This window comes from Panonychus citri, unplaced genomic scaffold (assembly GCF_014898815.1).
Source record: "Panonychus citri isolate SS breed McGregor unplaced genomic scaffold, ASM1489881v1 Contig00062, whole genome shotgun sequence".
Classification (NCBI taxonomy): domain Eukaryota; kingdom Metazoa; phylum Arthropoda; class Arachnida; order Trombidiformes; family Tetranychidae; genus Panonychus; species Panonychus citri.
Genome location: NW_026515467.1, coordinates 1 through 17,290, shown reverse-complemented (window position 1 = coordinate 17,290; position 17,290 = coordinate 1). Strand labels below are relative to the sequence as shown.

Here is a 17,290-nt window from a genome sequence, read left to right as displayed (position 1 = left end):
TCTCTCTCTCTCTCTCTCTCTCTTTCTTTCAGTTTTTACGGTGAAGTCCAGTAGTTACCACTGGTGTCAAGCCTTTACTTTGATCTTGATAAACTTTACTCAGGATCTACGGTCTACTGACAGGGAAAAGTACCAATGTCTTGCCATGGGATCAGACCCTTTGTGAATAACCCTTACCTCGAGGCCATTCCTTACTACACCCGATTGGGTACGTCGGCTAAAGCACACTGGATTATGCACCTTATAAGCCACTGTGATTCTCCTGGCATGAGCCCCTGAACCAGAATAGTCTCTCTTATTAGAAAAATCAGGTTGAAGTGAAAAATAATAAGAAACTTCAATGAAACAAAAGATGATGAAATTGATGAGGAAAAAAGTGATGTTGATTGAGTATAATTCAAAAAATATTCAGTGAAAGTGAAATATCAAATGAGATTTCATGAACCCTATCGTGAGACCTCATTTGTTTCATGATGATTAAGTGATAATCAATCAGACTTAATGACAATCAACAAAAAAAAAGTTAATTCAAAATGATTAGTAAAGCTGATAACGGTTGATAGTATTACAATCAATTGTTTGGGTTTAGTTGACTAATCTATTGGTTCAATGAAAACAATTAAAGTTTAAGAATTGACAATTAAACAAGTTAACACAATTTGTTTAATAACTCGTGATGATTACAACCAATAAATTGATTTGATTGTTTGTAAATCATTTAGATCATGATCAACAATTAACTTTCACTAACTTTCAACAACAACAAAAAATCACTTTCATTTCGTTTGATTGTTGATATTTACCTTTCTTAATTGTTGAAACATTTACAATTGATTCTCTCCAATGATTTACTGATTAACGAAACATTTTCCTCTACAATGATAGAATGACAATTAAGTTAATTGTATTAAGTGATTCCAAAATTATCGCTAAAATCCAACGAGCCATTGAATCATTACAACGAAATTAACCTTCAAATGTTTAGAAACTTTTTCTCTCTTTTTTTTTTAATCATTTACCTAATTAACTTGATTTTAGAACAATTAAATTTGGATAAACTTGTAATTAATTTCAAGTTGACAAAAAAGTGCTCTTTCAATTAATACGTTTTCGCCTAATTGTTGTTGTAATTAATTTAGTTCCAATATTATGTATTATTAACACGTTAGTTAAATTGTTACCATTTAATTACATGTTAATTTGTTTTCTTCTTGTGTTGGTTTGTCTGTATGTTAATCTGTTGATTTTAGTTTCTCATGTTAATCTAATTGTTAATTCATTTAATTTTCTGTTTCTTAATTTTTTTGACAATTTAATTGAGATTAGGATTTATGATTTATTTATTAAGTAAACCAACAATATTAAAATATAGTTAGTTTAATTTTAATTTTCCTCTTTTGATACCTTGCTGTTGATTTATTAGCCACTTAACAATTAACATTTTCTTAAACAGCAATTAACCTTCAACAATCAACAATTAAGTGAACATACAATTAAACAGCAAAAAAAAAAGGTTTGGACGAAGTTAAATCAATTCAATCATTTGATTTCTATGATTATGATTAAATTATATTGTCTCTTAATGAGATTTTCATCTTGATTATCAAAATAAATTAAAACCAATCAATCAATTTGGTTTGGTTAAGTTGCTAAACAACAATCAAATTAATAATCATAATGATAATTACAATTATTATTATTGACGTATTGCTATTAATTTAGTTGATCATTTATCTTACAATTTATAATTTATTTGGTTGATGATAATTGTTAACTGTTAATGACAACAAATGTCATTTAGTTACCTGTCAAAATTGTTAACTGATCATTACAATTGATGTCAATTTATCAACAGCAAAATTAATCAATTGTAATCATCAAATTTGATTGTTAAGCTTTTTTTATATTGTTTAATATTTATGTTAAAGTATCAAATGAAATGTAATGATTAAGATGATTAAGCAAAAATTAGATTTAAGGTTGAGGTCAATTAGTTTAAATTGTTGTTGTTGTTTATTAACAATTTGATTCAGTTTATGGATTAGTAATCATGATTACCATTATAAAGTAGAAGATGATTACTGTTAATTCAAAATAGTGGACAATTAATTAGGAAATGATCAAGTTTGACACAATTAAACTCTACAGGAGATTCTGATTAACTCATTCTAATCCATTTAATCAGTAAATCACCTGGAAGATTTAGTTAAAGTTTTCTTTTCGAGTAGTAGTAGTTGAAGAAAAAAATTAATTTGATAAATTCAAACTTAATTGTTGAGGTTTAAAACTAAATTAATTCATAAGTTAATCAAACTTACTTTGTTTCCCACTTTGAGCGCCATCTATTGGTAAGATTAATTTAAAGACCAAAAACTTGAACCAAATTGATTCAAATTGTTTGTTACTTATCATTTTTCAAATTAATTGTTTTCCTATTGACTGATTAAATTTTAATCAGGTAATATTGATTAGTAATGATTAATTGATTGAGAAGGAAAATTGAGTTAAATTTTATGCAAAAAAGTTTAACGTATAAAATTAATAACAGGAGGGTAAAGCGTTGAGACAATTAATGTTATTAAATTAATTTGAAAGTGAACAAACAATCAATCATATTAATTGTGTAAAGTTTTAATGTGTTTACAATTAAATTAACTTCAATTGGTCGGTCAATTGCTTTCAATGCACTTCTAACGCTGATATTAGATAAACCTTATCTGATAAGTTCGGTAAAGCTAAAGATATTCGTCAGCTCAACTTTATACTTTAAGCTGTTTCTCGGCTTATAATGTTCAGCCTTTTGAGAGAATGGATTAATTCAATAACCAAAGGATATGTGACATTTTTCGACATATTAGGTACTTAATAAGTTAGTCCACATTCAACAATGAAATAGAAGTGAACAGTTGATGACGAGGCTGATTAGCTATCGACAGTTTTCATTACATTGGTTGTGTGACAGTTTCAGTGTCTCAGCCTGATACTTTTCCGGGTCTATTGGGTCTTCGTCAATAGTGACCCTTAATAGTGAAAACCTAAACTAATTTGTAAGCTAAACCAGCACTACTAATTGAACAATTAAGTCAACTTCCACATGTATGTATATGCGATAGCTGTGATCGTAAGCCGAGAAAAATGAGCTTTTCGATTGATAGCTTGATTCACAATCGATTTATTGAGCTATTAATTTATAAAATAACATATTAATAGTAAATAGAAAGCCAAACTCGACGAATTTTTCAAATTTGATTGATGTTATTTGATATTCAATTAATAACAATTTAGAAACAACGATTAAGCGAGGAAATTAGTTGTCAACGATCGACCAGGTGGAGACACAAGCAAATAGCAAAACTGCGGCGAAATTAATTAAGTTAATTAATTATAATTCAAGTGACTATTCTTATAACTTTTTTTTATGAATTTTTACTGAACTTATTCACCTATTCAACCATTAGTTTGCTAAGAAATCGAAACAAAGTGTTAAGTTATCTGAACGAAACTCTGGCCTGAGAATTGTAGATATTTCTAGTCAGTAAAAGTGAAACGTTCTTTTAACGAATAAAAAGTTGACCCTCGGCGCTCAATTTCGTGTTAAAAAGTCAGCCAGTGCTGAGGAAAAGTGATCGTAAGTTTCGACTTTGAATGAGATTAACCATCAGATGACACTGACAAAAAAGATCCATTGTCCCAACATAACCTCAAACTGCTCACAATTCAAAAGGTCATTTTTTCAGCATATTGACCATTCTTACTATTTACCTGTGTCTCCGACCGATTGATCGATATCAACTAATTTTCTCTTAAAATCAGTCAACTTTTACTTTGACAGTTTTATGGTCAATATGGTTGAACGTGTTAATTGCACGTGAACCAGGGCCTTCAGGGCGACTTTCTGAAGTTAATGTCTGAAGCATTAGCCACTTGGCGTAAATAAATTCCCAATACTCAACTGCTCTCTCTTGTTGGTATTTGTAATTGACGATAAAACAATTAAAAGAACCGCCAACGACTTGATAACAATTCACTCTCCACCCATGAACGTTTACACCTTGCGATCAAATTAACTGTTGAAAATGATTCTCTAATTAGTAATTACTAATTACTCAAGTTTAAAGAGTCTGGATCAATAAACAAATTTTATGGATTCAGAGTTGCGTTTTAAAAATTTCAAAGTTGAATCAATTAAATGGTCACGAAAAAAAAAGTTCATTATCGTTAATCAATGAATCAGCTGATCCATAATCAAGGTAACAAATTAATTTTTTTTCTTAAATTTTCTGCAATTAAACATGATAAATATACTAAACTTTTCCTTAATTTTTCTTGCAATTTTTTTCTTTCTTTCATTTAGAGAATTGATTCCAATTCCAATTAAATCAACTTCATCTTTCAATGTTTATTTTACATTACTAATGTTGAGACTATTTAATCAACAATAACAACGAACTGATGTTTACTTTTGATTTGTGATGATAATCAGATGATTGAATTTAAAATTCAACAAGTTTTAGGTGAGTTAATTGTTTGTTCACATTTTAATTCTTTACACAATTTATATCAAAATAGTGATACCAATCTACCAATCTAATGATTAGTGATATTTTACTGATCCAAACCAAAAAAAAATTCCATAAACGGGTAACACTCGCGATTCTCCCCAAAGACTTTCGAGACAAGGCCACATGGCGATTCTTGCCCTGGGATAGAGAACCCACGTGACATCGTGGGCTAAAGTTCAAAACTGACCATTGGGCAACTGATCAAATCCAAAAATTGGTAACTTCTCTTGACGCTGAATAGCAGCGGCTTCGTTGCCAATGGTAACGACTTTGCGCTTCTTTCAAATTTTTGCGTTTCTCTTTCATTTCTTTCTTTCCTTTCTCTCTCTCTCTCTCCTTTGCCTCATACACGCGCTCAGACATTACTGTTTTTGTAGAATTATCAGTTTATTCATACGTTGACAATTAGAGATAATCAAAAGAAAAGGTGAAGGAGGAGCTCAGAGGGAACTCATATGATAATGTAAATTGATTTTCTCTGAAAAAATTCAAGGATTTTTGGTGAAAAAAAGGTGGAGAATTTGATTGTAAACATTAAGTTTATTAGTTGATTTCTTTTTAATGACAAAATTGTTTATAATCTAATTTAATCGCGACCAATAAGTCCAACGAATTGTTACTTTAAAATTGTTCGAATCTTTTTTTTTCTCTCCCCTTTTTCAGAGCTTCTTCTTAATCATTCCAAATGATTTATCTCCCATTCTAAAGTATCTCTCATGTTAATTAACCCCCACCAGTGTCATCATCAAGTCTAATTAATCGTCACAATTACAATTATCACCATCACAATTAGTTGAAGTCAGTATTTGATCAACTTGCTGCTTCTTCAGTTTGACTCATTCTCAAATAGACTTGATTAATTGTACATTACTTTTTTATTGTTGTTATTGATTTATAATCGATTGAATAACTAATTGTTGACTGTTTCTGTTTCTAATTGTTATAAAAATGAATAACAAAAAGATTTTAATTGTTGTTGGGACTATTGTATGTGCTACAATATTTGTCATTGTTTTGTCCATCTTTTTAACTGGTTCATATTTTGGTGACCAAGATGAACCTCCAAAGTTAATTGTCATCTCTTTCGATGGGTTTAGAGCTGACTACGTTTCTCCGACCTTAACTCCGACCCTTTGGTCACTCAAACAAACGGGAGTGACCGGTAGGATGTTCCCTCAGTTCATAAGTAAAACTTTTCCCAATCATTTCTCAATAGCCACTGGACTTTACGAGGAATCTCATGGAATCGTTGCCAATAATATGTACGATCCTGAGTTGAATTTAACATTTGACCTCTCCCATAGCACTCAAGTTTGGTGGGACAATGGGTACTCATTACCTCTTTGGGTAAGTTTTCCAACTCATTCCATTGATTATTAATTAAGTTGCACCATTTATTCAATGAACTAAATTCAGATGGAAGCTAAACTTTTCTATTATTAATTATTTCTGTTGATAATCAATTGGAACCAATGATTTTTCCAACCTCATCAATCTTCATCGAACTTTAATTGTCATTGTTATTATGCTATTTACTACACATCATTTTCATGTTAATTAGCAACAATTAACTGTTATTGTTATTTTTTTCCTTGTTGCTTTTCCAAATTCTAGATAGCAAATCAGAAAATGGGTAATCGCAAGAGTGGAGCGATCATGTGGCCTGGATGTGGGTTCACCTTTGGTGGTGATCGAGCATTTTACTCAGTTGAATTCAACCGATCAATTGATATGAAGGGTCGAGTTGATATTCTCATGAATTGGTTTACCGATAAAACTAATCCTGCTAATCTTGTTTTCCTTTATATTGAAAATCCCGATGAAACTGCTCACAAACATGGACCCTTTGGAAATGAAACTTTGGCCCAGGTTCGAATGGCCGATGAAGCGGTAGCCTATTTATTGGAAAATTTAGATAATCACAATTTAACCTCATCAACCAATATCATCTTGGTTAGTGATCATGGTATGGAAGAGTTTAAATCAACCACTACCGTTAATTTAACCGAATTGGTTCCTGATCAAACTTCATTCCAACAATTTGGTGGATCTCAAGCAATTAGTATTCTACCTAATCCTGGAGTAGAAGATCAAGTTTACCAAATGTTCAACACTCTTGGTAAAACTAATCATTTCAGAGTTTACAAGCGAGATGAGATTCCCGAGGAATATCATTACAGGTAATCAACAATTAACTAATCTCCTGAGTAAACTTTAAATACCCTTAACATGTAATAATCACACAGAATTAGTCTCAATGTTATACATTGATAATTCAATAGTATTTTCCACCATTAATTTCCACCATGAGAACAGATCGTTTCCCGATTAATAATCAAGTATAAGTAATAATTACTTGTTCTTTAATTGTTATACTATTTTAAATATCCCTTCAAACTGTAATCAGATAAATTGACAGTTTATTGTGTTGATTTAATTACTCATCTTTTTCCCATTTAGCAATTGACATTAACTGAAAATTGGTTCAGCAAAGTCTAAAGTAATTGAGATTAAAAAGTAAATTGTCACAATTATAATTGAATAACAATTCTCACACCCCTCCAACTAAAACAATAAAATTACAATTGTTTAAATTGTTACTATTATGGTAATTGTTACCAAGAATAATTAATTGTTTGCTTTTCCTATTCCAGAGATAATATAAGAATCCAACCAATTCTATTGGAGGCTGAACCAGGCTATGAAATAGCGTTCAGTTCCTGGAAACATCCTGATTCCATGTGGGGTAATCATGGTAATAATAATACTCAACCGGAAATGGAAGCGCTTTTTATTGCCTCAGGCCCTCAATTCAAAGATTCATTCAATTTAAATGGAACCTCATTTTTCAACATTGATCTTTATCCAATTATGGTTGATATACTCAACCTCAATGTTGGTAATTACAAATGCAATGGAACTGATTTAATTACGAGAAATTTACTTGCTGAACTTTAAATTATTAGTAAAATTGTGTAATTGCATTTATTAAACTATTCTTTCATGTATTAGAACAATTGAATTTTAATTCAAATTATCAAAGAAAATTTTTCTTCAATTTCATTACAACAATTAACTTTGAGAGAATCTAATTATTCAAGAATATTGAAAATCTTTGTTCAACTTTTTTTTTGTAGAAATTAAAAATTTATTTTCTCTTGAGAAAAGAATTTCAATCAATTAATTAATTTAGTGTGTTTACATGTAAAGTTTGAATCATATTATTAATAGAAATAATTGATTATATTAATCAAAACATTTTCTAATTTAATTCTGTCAACAATTTAAGTATAAATGTAAAGCTGAACAGCGACAGGACATATTCATACATGTTGAGCTTTATTCAAAAATCGATGATCAATATAACAGATCAAAGGTAAGAAATAATTAGAAATCAGTTTTAAAAGTAGTTTTTTCCAGGTTATTTAGATGAAATTCAAGTGTCATTGTTAATTAGATTAGTCTTTCTCTCTCTCTCTTTTTATCTCTTTCTTTCTCTTTCTCTTTCTCTCTTTGTTTTGTCACGAATTTCCAAGTTCATTTTCAGTGATTTCATTTAATCCCCGCACTGACCACAAGTGATACAATTACAGGTACAACAAGCTATATCCCAGATACACTTGAGGATACAGCAAACGAGTCCACCGACAACAAGTAAAACACCAACAATGATTGCACCAATTACGATCCCTTCCATGATTGCGGTTTAGATTTTCAGTCTTAAATTTGGGTTGAAACCAAAAAGATTATCAAATGAAGAGAAATAAAAACAAAGAGAAAATCTTGTTTCAAAAAGAGAGGATAAGTTAGGAAAGAAAACTCTGGTTAAACAAAAAGTAATAACAGAAAATAAAGTCAAACAAGTGTAAGTCCAGTGTAAAGTTGGAGAAAACAAAATGACAATTAGAAAAAAAATAATAGAAATTAAAAAGAAAAGGAAAAAAGAAAACAAAACGAGGTTAAAATGGCGATCACATTAGTTGTTAGTAACAAGTTGTTAGTTGTTCCGATCCGAAAGTTGATCGATCAGATCGATTTCAGAAGGAAAATGGATCGATCTCAACTTTCAGAGGATCGATCACCAGAAAAGCCACGTGACTTTCGATATAAACTCAATTCAAAAGTTTCATTCATCAAGAAAACAGACAGAGTAAAAAGAAAGAGAAAAACAATTCGCCTTTTTCAACCGCCAAATTTGAATTTGAAAGGATCGGGGGGATTTGCGAAAATTGGCCTGGTCCATTGAAAACCTAGAATCCGAATATCTCTAGTTCCCATAAGTCTTGACCGAATCTTCAAAGAACTTGCTTTTCCATCTCAACACTAGATGTCTTCACTTCGAGTCCCTTTTACCATTCGAAATGAGTTTTCAAAAGTATAAGATAATATCGCGATAACAGAGACGCAGATTATCAGGTTCACTTGTACAAAGTAATTGCGTTAAATTTGTTTCCAACTTTTATATTATATCAAAGAAAAGGTCATAAAACATTTTCTTTGTGCGAAAAAACTTTGACAATTAAATCATCACATAAATAAAAGGTAAATTCTGTCAATTTAAATGTAAATAATGATTGTTATGATCTGACTAACTTGTTAGCAATCAAATTGTAATCAAGATCAATTGATCAATCATTATTAATTTATGTATAGATATTACATGGTTGACTACGATTCTAATCACTGTGGTAATCAATTATTTTGATGTTTTAACACAATTTGACACTTAAAGAATTGACAAATGTTACATTTAATTCATATTAGAATGTAAAACAACACCAATATAAGAATCTATGTATTACTAACAAATATCAATTCGTTCCGTTTCCGGCTTTTTTGTCCAATTATAGTCTCGAAGTGTCAAGAAATAAGTAAAAAGTTCTCGTATCTCAAGTTACAACTTTCATGGTTCGAAACTTTTTTTGTTCATTCTCAAAGTGCTAATAACAATGAGAAACAGAGACATACACACTTTTAGCACATCAACACAATAGTATTAAGGTAAAATCAAGTATTAAATCAGGTAAACTATTGGATTTCATAGGAAAAGAATAGAAAAAAAAAGTTCTAAGGTGAAAGATACAAAGTATTCACACATTATTGTAACCATTATCAGTTTTATTAGCTGTATCATTGTTATTATCATCACCATCATCATCATGTATCACAAAGGTAAAAGGTTTTCCGGTCCATTAAATTTAATGAAAGCATTTCGCTTGACCAAAATTGTCAAAAACTTTTTTTATTTTGCTGATTTCATTTCTTGGTTTATACTTTTTGTATTTTGTGCCCATTGATTGTTGTTTTGTTTGAAATTCATTGTTCAAAGTGTAAAATTGTCATCCTTTCAGGTAACATCAATAGCGACAATGTAAACATTAACAATGACCACGATGGCGATGGCGATGGCGGTGGTGACAATATTGACTAGTGAAAGGTGATGATGATAGGGCTTATTGTGGATACTAAATTGTTTTGTAAATCATTTCACTAATTAGAAAAATAAAGCATCTGTTTAAAATCCTTGTAATTAGATTGTAAAATCTTAATCATTAGCCATGTAGTCAATTTAATGGTGTTACAACAACTTGAAGCTTAAATGTTTATCTTGAGGAAATTAGGTAAATATTAATACATTGAACAACCAGAATCTGGCTATCAGATAAATGGGTCTCTCTCGTTGTTTAGGTGATTCTTGTGAAATCGTCGTGACGATGTTGATGTAATCGTGATGATAACGGAATATTTTTCTTCCAGTGAGAAAGAGACTTTGTCGATTCAACCCTTTTCTTGGGGCTCATTGAAAAAGTTATTCCCAATACCTGATAGTTCATTGGATATACTAATATAAGTATTGATCATTATATTGTTGAGTCAACAATGTCGACACTTTTGGGTTGATATCGTTGTGACATATTGCTTTGTTTTCGGTTAAACTTTTGCTTTTACTGAAATATTGGGAAAAGTTTTATTCAATATTTAGATTTATGATGAAATTGATGGCTCATGATATTTATTCATAGTTATCCATGATTCCATGATGGGCCTGATGGTTATTTTATTAATATCATTACTATCATTGTCAAGTGATTGTCTTTGAATCTACTTTGGGATTGTTTGTCTGTTTCGTTTTATGAGTTCAAACAATGTAACATAACAGTAAATGTTGATATTATTACTTTCTCAGGATTCTGGTAAGGATACAGAGCATTTACTTGAAGATAAATTCACCATAAATCATTGTAGCAATAAATTTGGTACATCATTTATCAAAGACTGAATCATTAATCTTATTAAAATACATGAAGAAAAGAAACTGATCCTTAAAGATGAAGGAAGAGAAAGAAAGAGAAAGAAAGAGAGAGAGAGAAAAAAAACTTGGAAGATAAGTCGATGAAAATGTTAAGGAACACCAATAACACTGAATCTACAAAATTTGAATCTGAACTTGTTCATTGTAAATCCATGAGATGATCTGGAAGTTTTTTTTTATTTTCTACTATTTTCTTTCCTGATTCTTGAGATTTTCCCTTCTTTAGTTGTGAAGCTCCTCTCTCACTAATGAATATGAATAAATCCAATGATATTCCTTGAGAGCAAGAATAAAATGAGAATAAAAATAATAACAAAAGGTGATACAAATAATATGCTACACAGGGTATTCCGTGTACACTGTATAATCTTACCTTAAGATGAATGGAAAAGGTTCAGTTTCACTAAGATAATCAATCCTTGTCTTCATTAATCTAACTTAACGGTACTTTTTTCCCCTCTTTCCTTTAACCTCCTCCTCCACCCAATGAATAATGATGTTGATGATATAATATCAACTAATAAGATGCTAAGGTTGATGTTTGATGATGATAAATATTAATTTAAAAATATTATCAAAAACTGAACCAGTAACAATACTAATAATATCTTTTTGTTTTTGTATCTCTGTTACTCTCATTTATATGGTAACCAGGGGAAATTATTTACAATTCTGATGGAAGGTAAGAACTCAGACAAACTGACAAACTGAATATGAATATGGATTTAGTGTATCATTTGCAATTCAATTTTCTTTGGGGGGAGAAAAAATTGCTTTTTTCCACTGACAGATTTGACTCTTTATTTTTCTGTTGAAATTGAAGTTTATTTATTCCCGGTGAATTCAGTGAGTTCTGTCTATCTGAATGTTGGAAATTCGTTCAATGAGATACTGTCTCTGATACAGTTTTCTTCTTATTTTCAACCATTTTCTGTTATAAATTCTGAGTAGTTTCATCATTTTCTCATAAATAATGTCTGTCATATGATAAGAATAATGGATTGATCAGGGAGAATAGAATGAGGAGGTGGAAGAGAGAGAGAGAGAGAGGGAGAGAGAGTAGAGGGTGAGGTGGGAGAAGAAAAGAGTTCAAAGTTGTAAGTGAAAAAAGAGAAGAAATTGTAACTCTATTATATCGAGAAGGAGAAGGAATGATTTATGGGGAAAAATGATGATGAAAGAAAATGGAAGATGGAGAAAAGGAGAAGTTTCTATTGATAATGATGATAAGAATGATGACAACATAAAGATTATTAATTTTGTTCTGAGAATCATTAATTTTACTTAATCAGAATCAATCTTTATCTCATTGTGTTGCAAGATAAATTAATATACATTAATCATCATTAATAATTACTCATCATCATCATTGTGATTACCTTTGTGAAGATATTGTTTTTATTTCTCAATCTTTGGGATACTCATATTCACAACTCATTCACCATTACAATACAACATAATTGTCACAGTTATTATTTGGTTACAATTAAGGATAGCTACCTGAGCAAGTATTGAGTGATTAAGATGATGAGCTTTTTTTTTCATTTGTCAGGACGATGGTTTCATTCTGAATATTTAAATGAAAATTCTGTGAGCTGAGTAATGTACATGTATTGACATTTAAGTGCATCAGCAAAAGGAACTCATTTGTTTGGTGTTTTCTATTCGGAGTTTTGCTTTTCAAAGCAAATTCTTTACTCGGAATATATGAGATACAGAGCAGGGGAACAGGAGAGATATGTGAAGGATTGAAACTGATAGGGAGTCTCCGAGAGGGAATCGAAAACAAAGAGAGAGAGAGAGAGTAAAGTAACAGGATGATGATGAAGATGAAGCATTTCATCATTGTCAAAATAATCCTCCAAGGTGTAAGTCTATCATCAATCTTGACTCTCTCTCTCTCTCTCTCTCTCTGCTTTTTTGTCTCTCTTTTAGTCTCCTTGTTATGGAAAACATTTTGCATAAACAATTTTTTACTTATCTACTCTTGTTACTTTTGCAAGTCTAGTGAAAACTTGACTCATAGCATATCATGTAAAACTTTATCATGAAATAACTCATTCAGGTACTCAATAGTCATAGATTTATTTCCTAAACCTACAAATGTAAATATCATCAGGGTGATAAGACTAACAGAATAAGGTGAAAGAGGAAAAAAAAACAAATCAGCAGAAAAAATTCAGTTCCATGTGGATTTGGGTGAGCATATCGATAAAGTGATGATTGTTGTGTACTCTTTACACCTTTCAAATAAGTAAACAAAATGAATCGATGAATTTATTCAACAGAATCAAATTCTGAACACCTCATACTGTGAACATTGGAAAATGAGGATGTAAGAAAAATTAAACTTCACCTTAAGCATTTTCACTCTCTCTCCCCTTCACCACCCATTAAATTCACACTCCAATCCGAATAGTTTGTTAGTTCTTGTATTGGATTTATCTTTTCATGATAATCTCAAGTGTATCTTTCATAAGACAGATTATCATTCAGTGTGAAACCTTAGACATTTGAGAATAAATTTTATCCTTTAAATTCTTGATATTTTCATCCTTCTCCAATTTTCTCCATGTAACAAATTCATTATCTTAACCATCATTGAATTACATTAATAGTTTACACTTTTTATAAACTCAAATCATTAAATATTATGATATTTTTTTTCAATCTCACCTTCAAAATGTTACATTGATTAATTAATCAACTTACCTCATTAAATTATACATTAACAATACAGAGAACTGTTTAAATGGATCATGAATGTAACTCATTTTGATTAATATTGTTGTTTTATCCTTAATCATCTTAGATCATTTTATCAAACCTTCAATCTGTCACTTTTCCTGTTTCCGTAATATTATCGTTGAAAAATGTTCCTTTTCCTCTTCCTCATCAATCCAATGTGTACTTCACAGTGAGAGAGAGAGAGAGAGAGAGAGAGAGAGAGAGAGAGAGAGAGAGAGAGAGAGAGAGAGAGAGTATCTTCATTTCCATCCTCATCACTATCATCTTCTCATCTTATTTTCCTTTGACAAGTTGCCAGGAACAAAAAATGACCAACATGAAATTTATTGAGAGTTACACTTAAACTGAATTCTAAAAGTGAGCCAATACTTGATTCTGACAAAATCATGAATCATTTTAACCATTGAAAGTACAAGACAAAGCTGAGAGCGATGAAAATTTAGCTTAAACTTTTGCAGATAAAAATGTCCATTATAATAAGATAGAAAATAAGAAAGAGAGAGAAAGAGAGAGAGAAAGAGACAGATAATGAATGAATCTTGGAACTTGTTCTGACAGTGGAGAAAAAGATAAATTAGAAAAAAACAAAGTTCTCCATATTTGTTAATACCCATTTCTCTTGTTGATATATATCGAATAAACTTAAATAATCAATTACTAAGAATCTTCTTTCTCCATCACTGACAATGTACTGATGATGATGATTATGATAATTGCTCTGATAATTGTGATGATGAGTAGCGATGATTATGAGAGTAAAGTTACGAAAAAAAAAATCAAGTCAATTTATCACAATCTATTTTTGGCTTGAGGCCATTTTGAAAACCTTATCCGATCGCAACCGAACCAGGAGGTAAACAGTAACACTTGACCTTAATTTATTAATATCCATTAGTAATTGTTTTCTACCTGTAAACAATAATTAACCTTAGCCAACGATTTGATTGCTAGTCTCTTTTTTACGAGCTTCTTTTATTTCTTAACGATCGCTATTTGGTTTCTTGAGCTTTGGAAATCGTTGATTTATAGTTACCGTTCCAGCATTTTAACGAAAACTGTCAACTTTATTCAAACAAAGTTCTCGGTCCCTTTTTCTTACCTGTAAATTTTAAATTGTATCTAATTTGGTCTTTCCTTTTCAAGGTAAATCAAATTTATTAACCAAATCAGAGTGTATCCAAGTCAGAAAATATAATGGACACACCAAACAAAGTTATCAACTTTTAGAATCCAACAGTTTCTATCTCATTACTTTTTCAGAATTGATTTTAATCACAATTTATTGAGATCTTTTTTTTATTATCATCTATTCAAATTCATTGGTACTTAATCACTTTTATTTGCTTACCTTTTTTTTTGCTCTCTCAACACGTCATGTCCATTATCCAGTATGATAAAGTGACCTCAAGTTATTCGTGGATAAGTTAATGTTGATTCATTATTATTATTTTTATGTGTATCGTTGATTAGTATTTCAATCTATATGTACTCTTAATTGGTTAATTGTGATGATTTATCATCGATAGAGTTAATAAATTAACAAGCTGTGTTATTTACATAAACATTATTACCATATGATGATCATTAGTTTCCAATAGTTTTTGAATGTATAATAATAACTTTAACCATTTCAATTTATAGTTTTGTTGCTGTTAAATTGTAAGTGATGATTAATAACCAATCATGTTAATGAGAGACTTTGTAATTTTGTCACAATTTTAAAATTTTCGAGTAAAAATTAAACAAACTTCAAGGTTAATTAAACAGCTATCAACAAAAAGTTATTCTGTTTTAATAACAATCTAGAAATTAACTGTTGTTCACACTACAATGATGCTCATTAAATAAGTTATCGGAAGATGAGAATGTTTAATTAGCTAGTAAATTGTATGGATCATGTAATCGGATGAATTGAACAGTTTTCATGAGAATCTCGAACCTGAATCTTAAAGGTAAAGATAGAGGAGATTATAAATATGAACAAAAGAATTGAATTCAATTGAAATCATTGAGTCAAAAAACAGAAAATATCATATGAATGATGTCTTCATTAAGATCAGTTGACAAACACTCCCAATAAAAAGATATGAATATAATTAGTATCGTGTATAGATTTTCAATCCAATTTCAAATTGATCTTTATTTTTTTTTTTGCTACTTTCAACAATCAACTTACCCTTAATCCTCCTCCTGCACATACAATTAACCTCCCACTTGGTCGTGCACCAATGAATCAATACGTGTTTATATTATTACTCTCAATGATTAAGTTTAATTCAAACTTTTTTCTCCTCTCCCTGTATTCATCTTGTTCATAATCATCTAATAAATTGACACAATACTTCGTGGTAATACACACATATATAGATAATAATCCAAGAGTAAACGGTCAACTAATTTTTGGACATTTACCTTTCTGTCCATTCATTTTGATCATCAACATCATACTCATTATCAGAATGTTATTCATCATGATAATCATATTTCCAACTAACACCCAACCTGAATGGTAACAAATCAACTTACACTAACAACTTCATTATCTGATATTGTAATTCATTCATTCATTCATTCATTCATTATAATTCATTAATTATTACAACGAGAATGAGCAAAAAAAAAGACAACTACAAAACTCACTGAATGTGTAACCACATGAAAGGTTTACTATACTTATTATATCAGGGTAAAGATAATGACCTAACCATGACCACTATGTAGATGAGATAGAAATGAAAAATATTATGTGTTGAGAATCTAATATTACATTGTTTTGGGAACACTTGAATATTAGATAATCTAATACATGATGATGATAATCATCATGATCATAATTTCATGATCATTATTCTGAATAATGGAAACATTTCAAAAACGTGATCAATTGTACAATCAACGTTATTTCATTTATAATAATGTTAATTGAGTTATTATCATATTATAATTTATGAAGGTAATAACATTTGATATCTCAATTTAATACATCTCGAATTGGATACATTAATAACAATGATAACAATTAACTCTCAAGATAATCTATTAAATATCGATGTTAATAATGATAATAATACCAGTGAGAAATCAAATGATTACTGATTGTAAATAATATCAATTAAGATTATAATCAATTGTGTAAATATCAATAAAGTTTATCTTAACAGTTTAAATGGGATAATTGATGATTCTTGGCAATCAAATGATTATTATTAATTATGGTTAGTTGATTAGTGTTATTATTATTATTACAATGATTATCTCAGTTATAGTTACATGATAATTAGTAGAAACTTTTTTTGTTTTTCTTTCTTTGTGATTATAAAACATGATAATTATTCACAGGGAGAAATTTTTTTTAGACCAAATTATTAATATCATGATCATTATCATGATGAATATTACAAAATTCTGAACACGAATTAAACTTCCATTCCGGTGGTAATAGTTTTAAAACTCTGAAACCTTTTTATTTTATATTATCAACTAATTATTATTATCTCAGTTAACATATTCTATGTCATTGATTGATTGAGATGTCAACTTTATATCATCAACCTCATCACACTTTTCAGAGTCACAGAACTTTTTTCCTGCTACTTATTCATTCAATTCTGTTAAATTTCCACTTTCTAATTAATAATAATCATCGTAAAACTAGTATTAAATTAAC

General features: G+C 29.8%; 1 protein-coding gene across 1 annotated transcript; it reads left to right on the top strand.

The window, feature by feature from the left end:
- The first annotated feature begins 4,061 nt into the window (after positions 1–4,061).
- On the top strand, positions 4,062–7,609 carry LOC128385941 (bis(5'-adenosyl)-triphosphatase enpp4-like). The gene is made up of 5 exons (XM_053344873.1): positions 4,062–4,250; positions 4,355–4,514; positions 5,226–5,909; positions 6,177–6,742; positions 7,217–7,609. The coding sequence occupies exons 3-5, from the start codon at positions 5,511–5,513 to the stop codon at positions 7,518–7,520; spliced, it is 1,269 nt and encodes a 422-aa protein (XP_053200848.1). The 5' UTR covers positions 4,062–4,250; positions 4,355–4,514; positions 5,226–5,510; the 3' UTR covers positions 7,521–7,609.
- Positions 7,610–17,290: the final 9,681 nt, after the last annotated feature.